At 39.5% G+C, this 18,945-nt stretch overlaps 1 protein-coding gene across 3 annotated transcripts in view; it reads right to left on the bottom strand.

Moving 5' to 3' along the window:
- Positions 1–3,680: 3,680 nt before the first annotated feature.
- The window catches only part of adipor2 (adiponectin receptor 2), a 40,249-nt gene continuing 24,984 nt past the window's right edge, over positions 3,681–18,945 (bottom strand). For all 3 annotated transcript variants that reach the window (XM_049566653.1, XM_049566651.1, XM_049566654.1), the window contains 6 exons: positions 10,811–10,981; positions 8,102–8,273; positions 6,582–6,768; positions 6,293–6,480; positions 5,943–6,136; positions 3,681–5,789 (listed from right to left, as the gene is read on the bottom strand). In XM_049566653.1, the coding sequence (XP_049422610.1) occupies positions 5,661–5,789; positions 5,943–6,136; positions 6,293–6,480; positions 6,582–6,768; positions 8,102–8,273; positions 10,811–10,981 (1,041 nt within the window). In that variant the 3' untranslated portion in view covers positions 3,681–5,660. The remainder of the gene's footprint in view (positions 5,790–5,942; positions 6,137–6,292; positions 6,481–6,581; positions 6,769–8,101; positions 8,274–10,810; positions 10,982–18,945) is intronic.

Here is an 18,945-nt window from a genome sequence, read left to right as displayed (position 1 = left end):
GTATGTTTGAAAATGAATCTAGGTAAAGGACTCTATGTTGTGATTCTGTTTTCAAAGAGTCTGAATATTTAGATTTTTTTGTGAACTGGTCTGTCCACAAGGTCTACATTTTTATAATAAAAATTAAAATAAATGGATGTCGACTCAGATTGTTTTGTTGGTTTTTCAGTACCCCCCATAATTAAATATAATTTCCAACTTTGTAGACAGCGATGCTTACATTGATAAAACAGAACTTTATTACATAAAAATGTGATAAAAACAGTCATAGTATGTGATAAAAAAAATGTGATAAAAACTATGACTGTTTTGATCACGTTTTCATCACATATTATGACTGTTTTCATCACATACTATACTATGACCGTTTTTATCACATTTTCATCACATACTATACTATGACTGTTTTCATCACATTTTCATCACATACTATACTATGACCGTTTTTATCACATTTTCATCACATACTATACTATGACCGTTTTTATCACATTTTCATCACATACTATACTATGACTGTTTTTATCACATTTTCATCACATACTATACTATGACTGTTTTTATCACATTTTCATCACATACTATACTATGACTGTTTTTATCACATTTTCATCACATACTATACTATGACTGTTTTTATCACATTCTCATCACATTTTCATCGCATACTATACTATGACTGTTTTTATCACATTTTCATCACATACTATACTATGACTGTTTTTATCACATTTTTATCACATACTATACTATGACTGTTTTTATCACATACTATACTATGACTGTTTTTATCACATTTTTATCACATACTATACTATGACTGTTTTTATCACATTTTTATCACATACTATACTATGACTGTTTTTATCACATTTTCATCGCATACTATACTATGACCGTTTTTATCACATTTTTATCACATACTATACTATGACTGTTTTTCATCACATTTTTATCACATACTATACTATGACTGTTTTTATCACATTTTCATCACATACTATACTATGACTGTTTTTATCACATTTTTATCACATACTATACTATGACTGTTTTTATCACATACTATACTATGACTGTTTTTATCACATTTTCATCACATACTATACTATGACCGTTTTCATCACATACTATACTATGACTGTTTTTATCACATTTTCATCACATACTATACTATGACCGTTTTCATCACATACTATACTATGACTGTTTTTATCACATTTTCATCACATACTATACTATGACTGTTTTTATCACATTTTCATCGCATACTATACTATGACCGTTTTTATCACATTTTTATCGCATACTATACTATGACCGTTTTTATCACATTCTCATCACATACTATACTATGACTGTTTTTATCACATTTTTATCACATACTATACTATGACCGTTTTTATCACATTCTCATCACATACTATACTATGACCGTTTTTATCACATTTTTATCACATACTATACTATGACCGTTTTTATCACATTCTCATCACATACTATACTATGACTGTTTTTATCACATTTTTATCACATACTATACTATGACTGTTTTTATCACATTCTCATCACATACTATACTATGACCGTTTTTATCACATTTTTATCACATACTATACTATGACTGTTTTTATCACATTTTCATCACATACTATACTATGACCGTTTTTATCACATACTATACTATGACTGTTTTTATCACATTTTTATCACATACTATACTATGACTGTTTTTATCACATTTTTATCACATACTATACTATGACTGTTTTTATCACATTTTTATCACATACTATACTATGACCGTTTTTATCACATTTTCATCACATACTATACTATGACTGTTTTTATCACATTTTTATCACATACTATACTATGACCGTTTTTATCACATTTTTATCACATACTATACTATGACTGTTTTTATCACATTTTCATCACATACTATACTATGACCGTTTTCATCACATTTTTATCACATACTATACTATGACTGTTTTTATCACATTTTTATCACATACTATACTATGACTGTTTTTATCACATTTTTATCACATACTATACTATGACCGTTTTTATCACATTCTCATCACATACTATACTATGACCGTTTTTATCACATTTTTATCACATACTATACTATGACCGTTTTTATCACATTTTTATCACATACTATACTATGACTGTTTTTCCATCACATTTTCATCACATACTATACTATGACCGTTTTTATCACATTTTTATCACATACTATACTATGACTGTTTTTATCACATTTTCATCACATACTATACTATGACTGTTTTTATCACATTTTTATCACATACTATACTATGACTGTTTTTATCACATTTTTATCACATACTATACTATGACCGTTTTTATCACATTTTTATCACATACTATACTATGACTGTTTTTCCATCACATTTTCATCACATACTATACTATGACCGTTTTTATCACATTTTTATCACATACTATACTATGACTGTTTTTATCACATTTTCATCACATACTATACTATGACTGTTTTTATCACATTTTTATCACATACTATACTATGACTGTTTTTATCACATTTTTATGACAAATTATGCTATGACGTTTTTAAAATAATTTATACATAGTATGACTTTATATATGACATTTTGCATAGCATATTATACTTTGATATATTTTGTGACATTCTGTGGCAGACTGTACTATGCCAATCAGCTTCAGTTGAAGACTGGTCACAATTACAATCGGAGAGGCACCTGGTTAAGAGAGGAAATGCCAATAATGTCGGTCGCTTTTGAAGCCCTCGTGAGCACACCAAAGAAACAAACTGCACGCGCTTGAAAACAATGCTCATGAGATAAAAATGTGAAGTGTTCTCCCTTCAAAATACAAAAATATAAACTAGGACTGAGCAGTGCATTGCAGTAACGAACAAAACTCACCAGACGTCGTGTTGGAGGACTCGGCTTAACTTGTGTTCGGTCGTTCTGGTCCCCAGTAAACACTGGTTTCTTGTCTTCAGCTGGACAAGGTGCCATAATAACAAACAACTAAACGTGGTTATCTCCCCAGAAGACAGCTCAGCTCAAACCTTATTCTTGCATTTTTATTCATAAACAAAACGAAAATCCCCAAACTACCGAAACAATGCTGTTCCCTGTGTTCCCCGGGCCACGCCCCCTCACACCTGCGGGACACACAACACCTGATTACTGTCGCCTCATGGAAGGCGACGAGTTAAAGGACGGGGGAGAGGGACACTAAATTTTATTTTTTACGGCAAACTATATTATAACTTTTTTTGTTAATGACGTACTATATCATATCTTTTTAAGAATTTTAGACATACTATACCGTGACTTCATAGATTTTTTTTTTTATATTTATTTTCACTGTGATTTCATATGACATTTTTATGGCGTACTATTACTGACATTTTTTGACAGTTTGTATCATGTTCTTTTAATCACATTTTTTATGCTATGACTTTTTTTTTTATAAACTACTATACCATGAATAAATAATGATTTTTTTTTTAATCATATAGTATGTTATTTTATAACACTTTTTTTTATGGCAAACTATAGTCACCACCAGGTGTCAAGTGCATTAGATCATGTATTTTTATGTCATGGTTCAGTGTCATGCACAAAATAAAAACTACTGAGACAAAGTGACCGATTCAAAAAACCTTTTTATTAGAACAATACAGCAGATATAAAGGTCTATTGCAATCAAACACTCCCATCAGAACGGAACGTGTGCTTCAACAGACAATATGCGCTCCCCAAGAGAAATAAATTAATATAAACTAGATAAAATAAAAACAGAAAATAAAGAAAAGAAAAAGTTGTGTTCAAATTCCTGTTCAGAAAAAAAGCTGCCATCAAATAGAAACTTGCAAACCTTAATCTCAAACAATCATAGACGTACAGTTTATGATCCGCTCAGAATTTAAGAGTTTCCATTGTGCTGGAGCCAGATTTTGGTTTTTACCAGGAAACACATCTTTTAAAAAGTTCACTTTGTTTTTTAAATCTCCAAGTGAAGTCTCCACATCTGAGGTGGTTCATGTGCCCTTAAAGTCGTTCACTTTGTCAGATCTTCAGACAAGACTTGTTTTTTTTTTTGTTTTTTTTTGCTTTGGTCAGTGCAGAGAGAGACTTTGGCCTCTGCACCCTGACCTCAGATGATCTGTGGCTAAATGAGAGAAAACAGTCGTAAATAACAGAGAAGGAAAAAAAAAGAGAGAAATTAAAGCTTGCGATAATAATATTACCAAAAAACAGCAGTGGATAAATTAAAATACAATCCAATCAGAAAGAAAAACATGTTTTCAGACAAAGTGTCCAAAGGAGGAGGACGATGATGATGATGATGAACTGCATTTGGGGCCTTGTTTATAAAAAATATCGCCATCCTTGATTTCTTTTTACAAATTATTTAAGGGCATGTCGTAGAAAAGAATAAACTTATATTGGTGACATGGAAATTATCTTTAATTTACAGTACAGAGAGAAATGAAAATGGCTACATGTTATTTATTTATTGATCAAATTCTTGATTTTAGATTTGGTTTTAAGCACAAACGTTAAATTCACGAGGCCTGATTTGAGATCTGTGCTGCGGCTCTGTGACGCCAGACACACACGAGGGCAAGCGTTGACACAAAAGTGGAAAAACTTTTTAGGTCGGAGAAGTGACTCTGTGTTGCCTGCACTGGAGACGAAACACCAGAAGTCGCTGTTTGTTTGGTAAGATCAGATGTTGTGCTGTTTATCTCCTCCTTGCCTCCACCTGTAGTCCTTGCACATACAGACCACGTTGCACTCCTCCCCTCCTCATCTTCAGTTGACTCATCATCTAACATATTTATTTATTCTTGCCATCATAACATTTTTTTTGTTCTTTTTTCATATATATTTCATACAAATCTATAACCCAAAATTTAGAAATCTTATTTACATGGAAAAGTTTTTTTTTTTTTTTTCATTTAAAAGTGACTATTAACCCTCTGCCCACCCCAGATCCCGACATCTCCCCCCGCAGCCTCCACAACCATGGAAGAAATCCACTCCATCTTTTTCTTTTTGTCATAACTTAATGATCTAAAGTATGACTTAGAAAACATCATTCAGCAAAAAAACAAAACACACCCCCAAATGTTTTTTTTGTCAAAGCCACAATTCTGCTTTCGTTTCAAATCAAACCAATAAACTCTTAAATGTCAGAACTCAACACAGAAGAAAACGTAGCATTATTGAAGGGAGGTGTTTGAACGCCTCCCCGCAAAACAAACGAGAGATACTTCCTGGAGAGTCTCAGAAACTGCTTTATAAAACCCGCCGTCTTGGAAGTTTTAGAGTTGAAGCGACAGAGCCAGAGGAGGTGGGGATGGACAGACAGAAAGACAGAGGGACAGAGAGAAAACAAAAACACCCCTCGTCAGTCAGTTTTAGTCGCGCCCCCGGGAGGCCGTCCTGTGTATTACGCACACAGACACACACCGCACACGCTGCGTCGGCCTTCAGTTTAGGGGGGAGAGCGTGCGTCTTAGGTTTTATGTGTGTGTGTGTGTAATTCTGTGCATATTGTTAGAACCAGTGCCTCCCCGAAAGATGTGTGTGAGTGAATGACTGAGTCAGAGTGTTTGTGCGTTAGAGAGCGCCGTCCTCGGCGCAGCCTCCTCCTGCCTTGTGGCGGAACTCCTGCAGGTTGGAGACGCCGTGGAAATGAACGAAAGCCCCTGCGACCACCAAGATGTGGAACAGCTGATGGGAGTGGAACTAGAAGAGACAGACAGAGAAGAAGAGTAAATTAAACTGGCGTGAGAACCAGAGTGACATAAAGAAAGAAAAATGTGACCAAGAAAGAGCTCCTTAGGTGAGTTAGCTTTAGCTTTCTCTATTTTGCACCAAGTGTGTTTCTTAGTCACTTACCCAGATGTCACACTTGCCGGGGAAGAACCTCTCGGGGATGCGGGCGGCGTACAGACAGGCTCCAGTGATGTAAAGTGTTGCCATGAGCAGCAGCCAGCCCATCTGGCCCATGGTGGTGGCTTTGATCAGACCCTCGCTGATGACAAAGTGCAGGGTGGGGACCACGCCGCTCAGACCCAGACCTACAAACACTCCTGAACACAGACACAGACAAAAAGAGATGGTGAGTACTTGAACCTGCTTGTAAAGATTCGTTTTTGGCCAACAAGAACCAAGTAAACTTGCTGCTTGATTAGAGCAGCTTTAAAAAACAAAATAAAGATCAATATCACGTCATTATCTGACTCTACCTGCTCTGACTCCTCTGTACTGCGGCGTGGCGAAGAAGTCACACTGGGACACAGTGATGGCGGCCAGTCCCAGTATGCACACCACGAACAGGTAGATGAAGCAGGGCTGAGGGGAGCAGTAGAAGGAGTAGTACAACCACGGGACGAATGAGCCCATGATCAAGAAGGCGATCCCGCTGTAGTCCAACCTAGACACACACACAGTGGACGATTACAGACACTGAAGGACATTTTTCTCCCGTAGAGCTTAAGACAGTGAAATCTGTGAGGCTACAGGTCGTTGTCTTACTTGGAGAAGACTCTGGAGACGCCCTCAGAGTGGCAGTAGACTGTGTGGAAGAGCCAGGAGAAGGAGAGGCAGAGGATGGCTCCCAGGAAAAACATCCCGATCACTACCTTCTCCTGGACCGGAGCCACGAACGACATGTTGGGCCTGAACATGTACATCAGACCCAGGCAGAGGAAAAACAAACAGCCTTCGGAGAGAGACAGGAACACAGAGCATTAAATATTAATCAAGATAAATAACAACAAACATGTACCCAACAAACACTGCTCTCCCCCACTGACTTAATCACAACTGGCTAATCAATGCCAATTTTAAATGCCTAAGTAGAGACATACAAAACATCATTTATTGATCCAATCAAACAGACCAGAAAAAGATAAAAAGCATCAGTTGCATTACTGACAAAATCTCACTAGTATCGCAAATTCATAGAGGTGCAGTGTCTCGGTTTAACCACTGGGTGGCAGCAGAGAGTCACACGGCTGCTTCTATGATCAGAAGACTGAACTGCTCTTCAGAAGTTACAGATAAGAAAAGATACTTAAGATGCTTAATGGTTTAAAGAAAAAGAAGAAGAAGAAGAAGAAGAAGAAGAAGAAGAAGAAGAAGAAGGAGAAGTTGAAATGAAGATTAACTAAAGGATAAGATGACAAGTGAAGAAACAGATCACAGATACAGAGAAACAAAAAACACTGATGGCCAAACTTCACAAAGAATGGATTGTTGCTGCTTACAGCACAATAAGTTGAACATCACTCTATCTGCCCCGTCTCAAGGTCCAGATCACAAAAGACACTGTGCTATAGATATTTCAGCACAAACACACCATCAAAGTTTTGCAGCTGAGTCCAATTTGCATTTTTTGTGTGTCTGATTGCAATTATCCGTGTGGCAAAGTATAAATGTTGCCTTTATGCGAGGAACTCAGAGCTGCAGGCAGAACATGGAAAGAGAGAGGGAAAAGGAAAACTGAGATTTTGAGATTGCGAGCTACTTCTCCTGCCCGACGAGGTGCAGAGGCACTTCTTAAAACTTCAGGGAAGGAATTTAAATGGCAAAGAAAGATATGTATATGGGATTTAGTCTGTTGAGTGCTGTCTCAAACGCACACTTTCAGACTGTAAAAGAAGACAGGTGTTCTTCTCATAAAAAATGTGCTTCACGTAACACCAACTCTTTTAACATGTTTATAATTTTACTGTTAATGCATGTCGCTATTGAAATGATCTTTGTGAAATGGACTATCTCCCGTCTCCAGTCATTGTGTCTGTAATGGGTGTGTGTGTGTGTGTGTGTGTGTGTGTGTGTGTGTGTGTGTGTGTGTTTGTGTGTGTTTGTGTTTGAGCTCTTGTTCATCAGTTGTTTCAGTCTGTGAACCAGCTAAGAACATTTTTTGTCAAGTGAAGTTAACTTCAAAACTTGACAACATGAACACTGTAAATGAGTCCCTTTGTTTTTCCTGTTGAAATGTTCTGCAGTGTGTGTGTGTGTGTGTGTGTGTGTGTGTGTGTGTGTATTACCTAGCAGATGTGTCCAGATGTTTCCCGTCTCTGTGTGAATTCTAAAGATGCTCTTGAAGCAGGCGCGGAACGAAGGCATGGGCGGCCTGTGGCCGTGGAGCAGGAAGTCGTTGTCCTTCAGCCAATCGGGGAGCACGTCGTGAGGTATGACGCGCCACCGGCCCTCCCACACCTGATTGGTTAATAAAGGATATGGATAATAATGTCATAAGTTGAGAAAAACAACCTGAAGGCTGGTGTGAATGCAATATGTTGATTAAAAAATGACTCCTGATCAAATCATCCTTTATGAGAAGCAGCTGGTTGTTTACTGAGTGTCCTTGAAATAGGATGTGTGTGTGTGTAAGAGTTGTGTACAGTGTGTAAACACGAGTGTGTGTGTAGTGTAAGTGTAAGTGTCAGATGAACAGTATTGGGGTCAAGAGATGTAAATAAATAAAGTGAAGTCCGACACTGCAAACACCCCTGATGGAGAGAGCAGAGAGAGAGAAGCCTTTGACAGTTTCTCTCCCGTGATTAATTTCCCTAATTTACAACCTGCTGGTTGCAGACTCACAGTGTGTGTGTGTGTGTGTGTGTGTGTAGGGTCTGAAATTAGCACCCGCCATACGCCAAATGTGGGTAAATAGTTGGCAATAGAGGGTAAAATCGTCAGGCCATCCGCCACTTTGGTAAAGAGGAAAAATGCCCGACAGAAAAACAACATCTAGAACTGTTAGTATATGTTTGAAAAGAGCTTCACATCTACTAGTTTACGGTATCAACTTCAGTAGCTAACGACCTCTCGTGTCGATTTTGACTGAGGGAAAAGAGCGCCCCAGAAATGAGTCCTAAAACCCCAAAATGAGTTAGCATTTTACCACTCACAGTTCCCTCGTTTTAAGGTCTGTGGTTAACACAGGCTCAAGAGACTGTCACATTTTGTTATACAATATTAAACACATCAGTAAATACCCCACTCGAGAATTCTGAAGCTTGTATGCGTCTTAAAAAAGGCGGGTGCTAACAAGTGGCTAAATGAGACTAAACACGTCATTACAGCCGTGCTGTGGGGGCGACGTTAAGACATGAGACCGTGGTGTAGTTCGTTTATTGCCTCACGTTAGCTTCTTACTTGTTGTGATTACATTTTGGCTTCAAAAATCACAAAGAGGAGTTCATTTGTGAAGATTATGTTACAACAAAACATGTAAGTGTCATAAATGTTTGCTTATTTTCTGCGATAAACCAAAATCCAAGGGAAAAATCCCACAGGCTATTCGACAAGGGAACCAAAGCGATGCTAACTTGGATGAGCCTGGAGAAAATCGTCATCCCTGGAGCACTCTGTAGCTCAAAGCATAGTGAGCATGTGGTCAAATTAGAGACAGACAGATGCAGATGTCCTTCCTGACCCTGGAGAGCATTTAAAAAAAAAACTTGCAATCGTGAATGTCTCTGTATCTCAAGCTAAATGAACTGAAATGTATTGATAGCATTTGTTTGCACATACAGGCAGGCACATCTACGAATGCATGTGCATGTCTACTATATCCTCGAACCCCTGAAAAATAGAGCTACTCTGGAAGCGAAGAGATGGAAGAGTCATTTGAAAACTGGAATTTATCATGCATGTTATGTTTCTCAAACACTGAATAATGATGTCTAAATGATGTAAATGTTACAGACTCAATAACCATATCTGTTTACAGGATCGTTTGGGTGCAAATCCCCTGCGTCACGTACATAAAATCAAACGACGCTGAGCAAACGCTGCCTCAATTGGTTAGATCTTAGCCACCTATAAAAACATCCACCTAAGAAATCAGTTTAAGCGTGTAATATATTTAGAATATCTTCACATCTTTACTTTGCTCTCAGAAAGACTTTTCCGACAGGGAATTGAACCTGTTATCTCTCTCTCTCTACGGCTCCCTCCATCAGTTAGTGTGTAAGGTAAAGCTGTTAAAATATTCCAAATATACTGCACACTTACATTGATTTTTATATTGATTTTTTTAGGTGGGACTTTTTTATGTGGCTAAAATGTTTTGCACTACAACGCATCATTGTTAGGCGTCGGTGCCGGTAGATTTGGTTTGTAAAAAAAAAATGCTAGCAAAGCAACACAGTACAAAAATAAGCAGAGGAGAAATGTGGCAGGCGGTGAAAAGAAGTTAATTTCAGACCCTGTGTGTGTGTGTGTGTGTGTGTGTGTGTGTGTGTGTGTATGAGCCCATGCTGCTTTATTGAGTCCATATGAGCCCACATTCCAGCAATGTCATCTGACAAACAGACACCAACTCTTAATGTTTGCCTGCTTGTTCGTTATAATTTCGAAATACTGACACATAGTTGGTTAAAAAAAAAAAAGACCTCAACAAGACATAAACTGGTTTCTGAGAATTCATTGTGAAATCCATCTAAACATAAAGAGGTTCTGGGCGGCAGAAGAAGAAGCCTATAATGTGCTGTTTTTTTTATTAACTTTGCACTTTGTAACTACACAGTAAAACACTTTAATCACTAGTAAACTGGTTGATATCTCCGTAGGGTCAGCAACACTGTCAGGGAGATTAACAAATTAAGTGGGAGGTGAATTTAAAGGTGTGGCACTCCAGAGCATCTGTATAGATAAGTTAAGGGGCAGAGTACATGGCAAACATCCTCCAAACCAAATACACATGCACCTGTGTGTGCGTGTCTGTACACTAAGTGTGTGTTCATTACCTTGTGTACAAACTCCTCCATCTTCTCCATGGCGTGGTGAGCCTGCAGTAGCGGAGTCATCCCCATGAAGCCTTCATCACTGCTCCTTTCATCCTCTTCCTCCTTCTGCTCTCCTCTTCCTCTGTCATCCTCTTCAGTTTTTCTCCTCTCTTCGTCGCACTCTGGGACGCTCTGACGAGAAATAAAACAGACACGCTGTTAGGTCAGAGGGATTTAAGACGAGGCAAGTAAAGTGGGACCGCAAGACAGAGGTCGCTCCTTTAATATGAACCTGCTGCACACACATGATACCACCTTCACGAGCACGTGTGATGTTATTGATCCCCCAGCTTACATTGCTCTCACATGCAAATGAAATTCAACATGACAAGAGAACTTCCTTTGAGGTTCATCAGTGATCATTCTGCATCACCTGCTGCTGACAAACACGGATTCTGCTTTGTGATCATAAGAAAACACAAATATAGGAATCATGTTATCGTATCGAGCAACAATCCGTGTTTTCGTTCAGCTGCAGGCCCAGGATTCAAGTTGGTTCTTTAAACTGCCTGTGAGCAATAAACTCGATCAGTCAATCATCATGGCACAATATTTTGGAGTAACAGCAAAGACACATTGTCAGTGTGACAGCATGTGTGCTGCAAGGTGACGGATGATTGAACTAAGACACCTGCAAGGTGCTTTTATTTCCATATCAACTAATTCTCTCATGTTTTCCACATTAAAATAAACAGTGTCTTAAAGCAGTGGCTCCAAACCTTTTGGACTTACGCCCCCTTGAAACGGATCTTGTGACCCTCTGTTTTAGATTTAAAGGGGACCAATTACACCTTTCCTTATTTTCTATCATATATATTCTACTTTCTACTTTTGAGGGAAGCTGACGTCAGCGCATGACAGATCTCTTTACATAATAATCTGCTCCAGGCACGCTACTGCAAGTGTTTACATTACATAAACTACACTGCTACATGAGCCTACATGCTAATGTCTGGGGAAACATGAAATCTTAATTACTCGACAATTTTGGATCATATTCCTGCTGTAACATGTATAACTGTGTTAAGATACTTTTATTGATGGTTTTTAATGGGAAAATGTGCAACTATACACAGTCATTCCCGAGCTACAAGTACACTGCTACATGTAGCTACATGCTAACATCAGGGAAAAGTAATCTTGGTTTTTTCACTGATGATTTTTCACAATAGAAAGTGCTGCTATTCTCCATTACAATGATTGACTCACTGCACTGAGATGTGAAAGACCCTGTGACGACCCCTCCGCTCCACCAGAGGTGTCTATTTTCCTGGCTGTTCTTTGTGTTACAGGGCGCGGGTCAAGGCACAGGGTCGTTGTCTACCTCATGAGCCACACTTGGGCCAGTGTGCTTCATGATATAAAGCTCATCACCTTCCAGCAGACTTCCCTCATGATGCAGCTGTTGTTCTTTTGCTTTGTCTAAACACATTTCCACACACCCATGACTGATTACTGACTTCCATGTTTATTCAGTTATTTAATATTTTTTAAATAAGCTTAACTTTCCCTTCCTTGCTGCAGCCTAAGAGCCAGGTTGTAACAATCTGGAAACGCTGACCAATCAGAGATGACTGAGCTTTTTCAGGAGGGGGAATACAGGTGTTTCAGCACAGACTGAATGAGGATATTAAAGTATTTTTGACCATTAAAGCATGTAAACATGTTCTAGTAGAAACCTAAAATACAAGTATAAGCCTGAAAATGAGCGTGAAAGGTCCTCTTTGATATGGATTAACCCATGTGTGACTTCCCTCCCCAAAATGAAATGACTGAAAGGGTAAACCTAATCAGTTTTCCACAACACAATACCACTGATTACAGAAAATAAAAATGTTTGTATCATATTAATCATCTCATGACGCCTAAATTCTTGGGGTAGTTTGTACTCCTCTGTTGGGAAGCGCCATCTTAAAGAGCCTATATAATCATGAACAAGTAATAGAGGAGTGTGTGTGCATGCACAGACTGAAGTGAATTGATTACAACACTGATCAGTGTGAATTTGGGTTTCTCCTCTCGCTGTATACAGCCTACTCAGATCATTAGAATTATAACAAGCAAAAATTAAAGCACAGTATATTTTAGGAAAAAGTAGCTAATTTTCGATTGAACAGATGTCGACACTCTCTACCCATTTATAAACGGAAGATTAGACAGACAGTGTGAATTCAATCTAACACAATAGCTGTCACAGCTGGGGAGCCGGAGACAGAATTAATATGGCTTGTGCTTTGTGATAAATACACAGCCATTCATCATAACTGACACACAAACAAACGGTCACACACAGCGTTGAGAGCACACTGATGCACACACACACACACACACCAAAAAAAAACAAAACACAGTGATGATGTGTGTGGATTCAGGTGGACGGAATTGATAATGTGCCGGCACACTACAAAGAGGCGTGTAAACACAAAATATGCATTTCTTTCACGCCGTCACAGACACAATCTTCACCACACACACACACACACACACGCGCGCCACGTTCTGCTGAAAGGAAGTGATTAGAAAAGATTCTGTTCTTTTTATTACTCCCGAGGTGGGAGAGGAGGGGGGAGGAACAAAAGGGAGACAAGAGTGAGAAAATTAGAAAAAAGCAGCGAGACTGACCGGTGAACAAGAGCAGAAAGAGAAAGACAGAGAAGTCCTGTTGTATATATAATGCATGACTAACCCATTTTTAAAGACCCACCAGCAAAATACACTCCAACTGCCTCGTCCCCCTGCCTGTGTGCGTGTGTGTGTGTTGAGTGTGACGTCTCTTATGTGGACATTTACATGTCATTCAAAGTCTGCAGACAGTCAACACTTTTCAGGTTCCTGAAGTCTGTTAGCCTGACATGTGTGAGTGTATCGACTGTACTTAATCATGCATGAGGATGAATCTCAGTCTGCAGCTTTTTATAGTAAGAACGGGACACACATGCATGGCGATCACACCTGAAGGTGAGCAACTGTAAAACCACATTCCCATAAATCCACAGTTTCAAAGCTGAGATAAAGGTGACACCTGCCATCGATTGTGTGTGTGTGTGTGTGTGTGTGTGTGTGTGTGTGTGTGTGTGTAAGCGTCAGTGATTGAGTATACTATGTGAGCAGAGGGTATCTGGGTGACTGCCAAGTAGTCACGTGTGCTCTGCGGTCTTTGTGTGTGTGTCAGTAATAGCCTCTCATGTGTGCCCATGCATGCATGTAATGGAGGTGTAAGCTGCCAGTCTCGCTGTGGAGGTTGAGGTTATTCCTGAAGGGTGTGAATACCTTTGTGTGTGTGTGTGGGTGTAGGGAGGACAATAGGTTGTCCTCTAGGTGTACTCAAGATGCTATCACTATCACTAAATCACACACAGACACACAATCACACCTGCACAGATGTCGACACCCTCACTTAATGATACACTCAGATACACTCAGATACACACCATACACTCACTGCACACAATGCATGCAGGGAAATAGGACAGCAGCTACTGCGCTGTAACAGCACATGGTGTCAGAGCAAACTGGGATAGAGGACAGTGTGTTACACCGCTTTAGTTAACACATAAAGTAGGAAAAAGAAAGCAGCACAGATAGAGAGAGAGAGGTGGAGATGGATGGGAGGCGTTTAGCCTACAAACCTGTACGTTCAGGTGATTTATGATCAGACACCTTCTCACTGGAAACCACATTTTCACTGAAACACTACGGGCTGCTGTGTGGTAGCATTTGTTTGTGATAAGTAAGTCGGGTTTGTGAGGAAGAGAAGGAGAGCTTATGAAAATGAGTCACACACTAAGTCTCAGTGTTTCCCCTGTATTCAGTCTGCAGTGGCACACAGCCTGAGCCCCTCCACACACACACACAGGGAGCGGAGAAGAGGAGAGAAAGGTGAAGGGAAGGTAACATTGTCAGTACTGGTTACAAACAGGATCGGTAGCGAACAACACATGAAAGTGTTGCAGATTGTTAAAAGTGATGTAATGTAGCTTAACAGTTAGCCTCGGTGTGTTTTATGTGAAGTGAACACCGCGCCAGACATTTCCTCTCCGCAACTTGTCATCTAACTTAAAAGGCAATTATCTGCCATGCAATAAACAAGTCTGTCACAATTTAGTTTTAATCTAAAGGTCCAGTGTGGAGGATTTAAGGAGATATACTGGCAGAATTGGAATAGAATATATATGTTTTTTTAGCGTGTTATCACATGAAAGTAAGAATCGTTATGTTTTCGTCACCTTAGGCTGAGCCCTTAATCTCTATTTAGGGAGCAGGTCCTCATCTACGGAGATTGCCATGTGTCTGCAGTAGCCCAGAACACACAAACCTAACACTAGCTCCAGATAGGGCTATCCACATTTTCGCGTCAGTCACCTTAGTTAGCAGCCCCTCACTAAAAGTACAACTGCTTTATTCAGTGTTTCTACCAGTTTAAATCACCAAGGGCCATATTCAAAAAGATCCCTCGTACTAAGAGTTGCTCCTAGTGACGAACTTCTTAGAAAATTCTTAGAACTCTGATGTTTTCTTTCTCCATAAAGTTAAGACTAAGTCCTTGTAAAGATAAAAGTTATTCACAGAGCATCTTGGACCTTAAAAGAGCTCCTAAGAGGAAAACTTTTAAGAGGCTTAAGAGTTTCTTAATCAGAGGGGAAAATGGTGGAAACACAAAAACTCTGGATGAAAGTGAATAAATGAAATGATTAGATTGTGCAGGGATAATATGTGTGGTTGATCTCATTAGGGATACGCACACATTTCCCATCTAATGCTGTAACGCCAGAAATAAAATGATCACAATACTAAGATACATGAAAAACTGGAAAAATGCAAAAGTGCAGCAATGATGACTTGGATCACACTAACACTGACATTTCCACTGGGTGTCCACACCTTGCAGGCTCATAGGAAGTTTTGTCTGTGACAACCAATGACATCTGTTAAATTACTGCATCATACCTAGCAACAGGGTCAACCACACCTCCTCACTTAGGTAAAAGTTTCTGTCCCTTCCTTGGTCAGAGTTGCTCTGAGAACTTTGCTGAATCAATCCTAAGCTAAGACTCCTTACTATTTTTTTTAGGCTATGTTAGGAGTGCTCTGAGAGTGTTCTCGCAATGTTTGTGAATACGGCCCCAGGTCTGTTTGTCTGCGAAAAGAAGAGACCTCTGTGGATAATTCAGCTCCCAGTAAAATCCTCAATGAACACTGAAGGAATTCTAACCAGGAGAAGTCTCAGCTGGTTGCAATCTGCTCCTTTAAACTCAACTCACATTTGCTCCAGGTGTTCTTCACCACCGTTTTTGATAAAGGAAATAACAAGTTTAGCAAGCGAACAACCTTTAAAAGTGATGTATTTTCTTCCTAAATAGATGCTGTGTGGCAGATCTAATTTATGCCAAAACACAAATATACTAAGATGTAGGGCTGTGCGGTAATTGTGGCGACAGTAACTTACGGCAGTAAACATGAGCCGCGGTACTGCTTTTGTGGTGACCGTCATACCGCAGTACTCGCTACGTGATGGAGGTGGCCTGGCTGACCGCCCCAAACCCAAGCCCGCGGGAGTAGGGGGCCCGGGAGCCACCAGCCCTCCCTCTTCCCTCTAACGTTTAGACATACTCTATAACGTTTTATACACAATAATACATGGATTAGCAACCATTTTACTTCTGACAGTAAATAGTTTCCATCCTAGACTTGTATGGCTTTTTTAATTGTTTTATTTAAGGTGTAAAATAAAAGAGAGAAGACGATACCGCAATATCATACTGTCACCGCATCCCCCCAAAACAATACCATGATATTGACTTTAGGCCATACCGCCCAGCCCTACTAGGCGAAACCTCAAGCAGACAAAGCTTGCTCCAAAATGAGAGTAAATCTGGCTTTTACTTTCACCTGCCAGCACTGAAGGACAGGATGGATATGAAGAGTGACAAACAGTTGGCCTGCTTTCTGTTGGACAGGTGGGTGTCAGCTGTTAGCTTAGTTAGCTTGTTGAGGTATTGGTTTTTCCATCACAACAAATTTAACGTCCATACGCACAAGGAGTGTAGGAAGGAGGGGCCAAGTTTCAATGTCGTGTTCAGAAAACAGTAACCTACAAATCTGGTGTCGTATACCTTTAAAGAACCTTCAAAGCCTTAAATATTATAAAGCACTTGCAACTTGCACCACTTACAGTTCGGTCTTAGGTTTGGGAGTGAAAACTGCTGTTTGTTTTTCTTAGCTTATAAAAAGCTTGTTGTGAACCACGGTTTTCACAGGACAGCAATGACATGTAGTTATTAAAAACTGTGAGAACAGTTGGTAAATTCTGCCTCAGAGTGATTTCCTGCTTTGATTTAAAATATATTTGTGCTTAATATGGCACATACAGCATTGGACTGCCTTTGTGCCACATTAAACACAGAGGGATGAGCTGTAAAGAGGAAGCTGTGGGTGTTTGTAGATATTTGGAGGAAAAAACAGTCCTGAAAATGACCAGCTGCCAGCCCGACAAATACAGAAGAAACTGATTTTCTCCTGTGAAACATCTGTTCAGCTGCACTAAACTCAATCCAGACTGTGAAAGCCACAGTGTTGAGGTTTAGCAGCAGGTGATACAGAAGGTTTGGCTGCTCAGCTGAATTTGCTGTAATCAGATCTAATAACATTGTAGAGAGGAGATACAAACAGGAGGACTGTAGGAGTATGTTTGGCTATGGTTCTTGGAAGTGCGGGCTAGCCCTAACATACTCATGTGCTTACATTTAGACACGTTACTTGGACCAATGCAGTCTGTCTGTCACACGTGACTCAAACTCAGTTGCTTAGTATTCAACAAGTTATCAAGGCAGAGGTTGAGGAGTCGGATTTCGCTCTGTGTCAAAGTGTGTGTGTGTGTGTGTGTGTGTGTGTGTGTGTGTGTGTGTGGTAAAGGATATGATCCCATCCCTTTGGGAAGTGTCCACCCTTGACTCTAAGAGCTCATCGTGTATGACTAAAACAGTCTGGGGGCCAGCACAGCAAGGCGGGCTGTTTGTCTGACACAGAGCCACAGTCACATGTGCTGGGTAATCATCTTCTCTGTTGCTGTCATACTTTAGCAGAGCACGCACAGTCCCCAGTTTTCTAGGAGAGGATTTCCTGGAAAAAGCCTGGGGGAATCTATAAGAATCCAGAAATTTATACAGAAAAGTCTGATAACATATTCAACCTGTTAAAAGGAAAGAGAGTCCATTATCAAAGTACATATTTGGTTTGAGGGGGAGGTTGAGAGAATCTTAGTAAGTATACTTGTGAAACAGTGTGTCTCAACTTATATTGCTGATATCTGCTTAAGGCTTGTAAACATATTGCTTTAACACATGAAGCCATATTCAAATCTAGCACTGACTGCTGCACAATAAAGAGGAAACATGCAGAGAAATGATACGAATACAGAGGTCTGCAACCAATCTGATTGTGACAATTACTCAGAGTTTTTCTGTTTTTTTTTATTAAGGACAGTGTAATATTGTTTAAAAATAACTTAATAAAAGTTAGGATGAAAAAGTTAGGTAAAAGTTAAGTTAGGATGAATGCCTAATAACTTAATAAAAGTTAGGTATTCATCCTACGTGTCAAAGTGACGAATGAGGGGAGCAATTTTTGAAATTGGCCCAGTATTGAGCAAGAGTGAGAGCGCTGCAGCTGCAAAACAGCAATGTAACTAATTGGGGGATGTTCGCGCCGTCAATTTACGTCCATTAAAAGGTGCTTGTTTTTGCCACTGACAGGCTCAGATAATTATTTTAAGTGTCTGACAACACTGTTGAGAGCATCCATACAGAGAAAGACATTTTTGTTGAACCAGAAACAGCCCCAAAATCGCTATCATGGCTAGTTGGAGCCGCGCCTCATTTTCAAACTGTATGGTTTGACTAAAATGAACAATGACAGCAATATAGTCCACGATGACCAGCGCTAAAATCAACCTGCATAGTTGTCCCTCCATTGTGACATTAGAAAGTGTCACATTTATCTTGCCAGTGTACTCTTCTTCAGCGTTTTGTTTACTTCCTGGATTTTTCCCACATGCAAATTCTGACCAATCAAGAGCAGCTTTCTCGTGCAAGGCATTT

Source organism: Epinephelus fuscoguttatus, linkage group LG22, assembly GCF_011397635.1.
Source record: "Epinephelus fuscoguttatus linkage group LG22, E.fuscoguttatus.final_Chr_v1".
In the NCBI taxonomy this organism is placed as follows: domain Eukaryota; kingdom Metazoa; phylum Chordata; class Actinopteri; order Perciformes; family Serranidae; genus Epinephelus; species Epinephelus fuscoguttatus.
The sequence above is the reverse complement of the archived record's forward strand: the minus strand, read 5'-3'. Positions and strand labels throughout refer to the sequence as shown.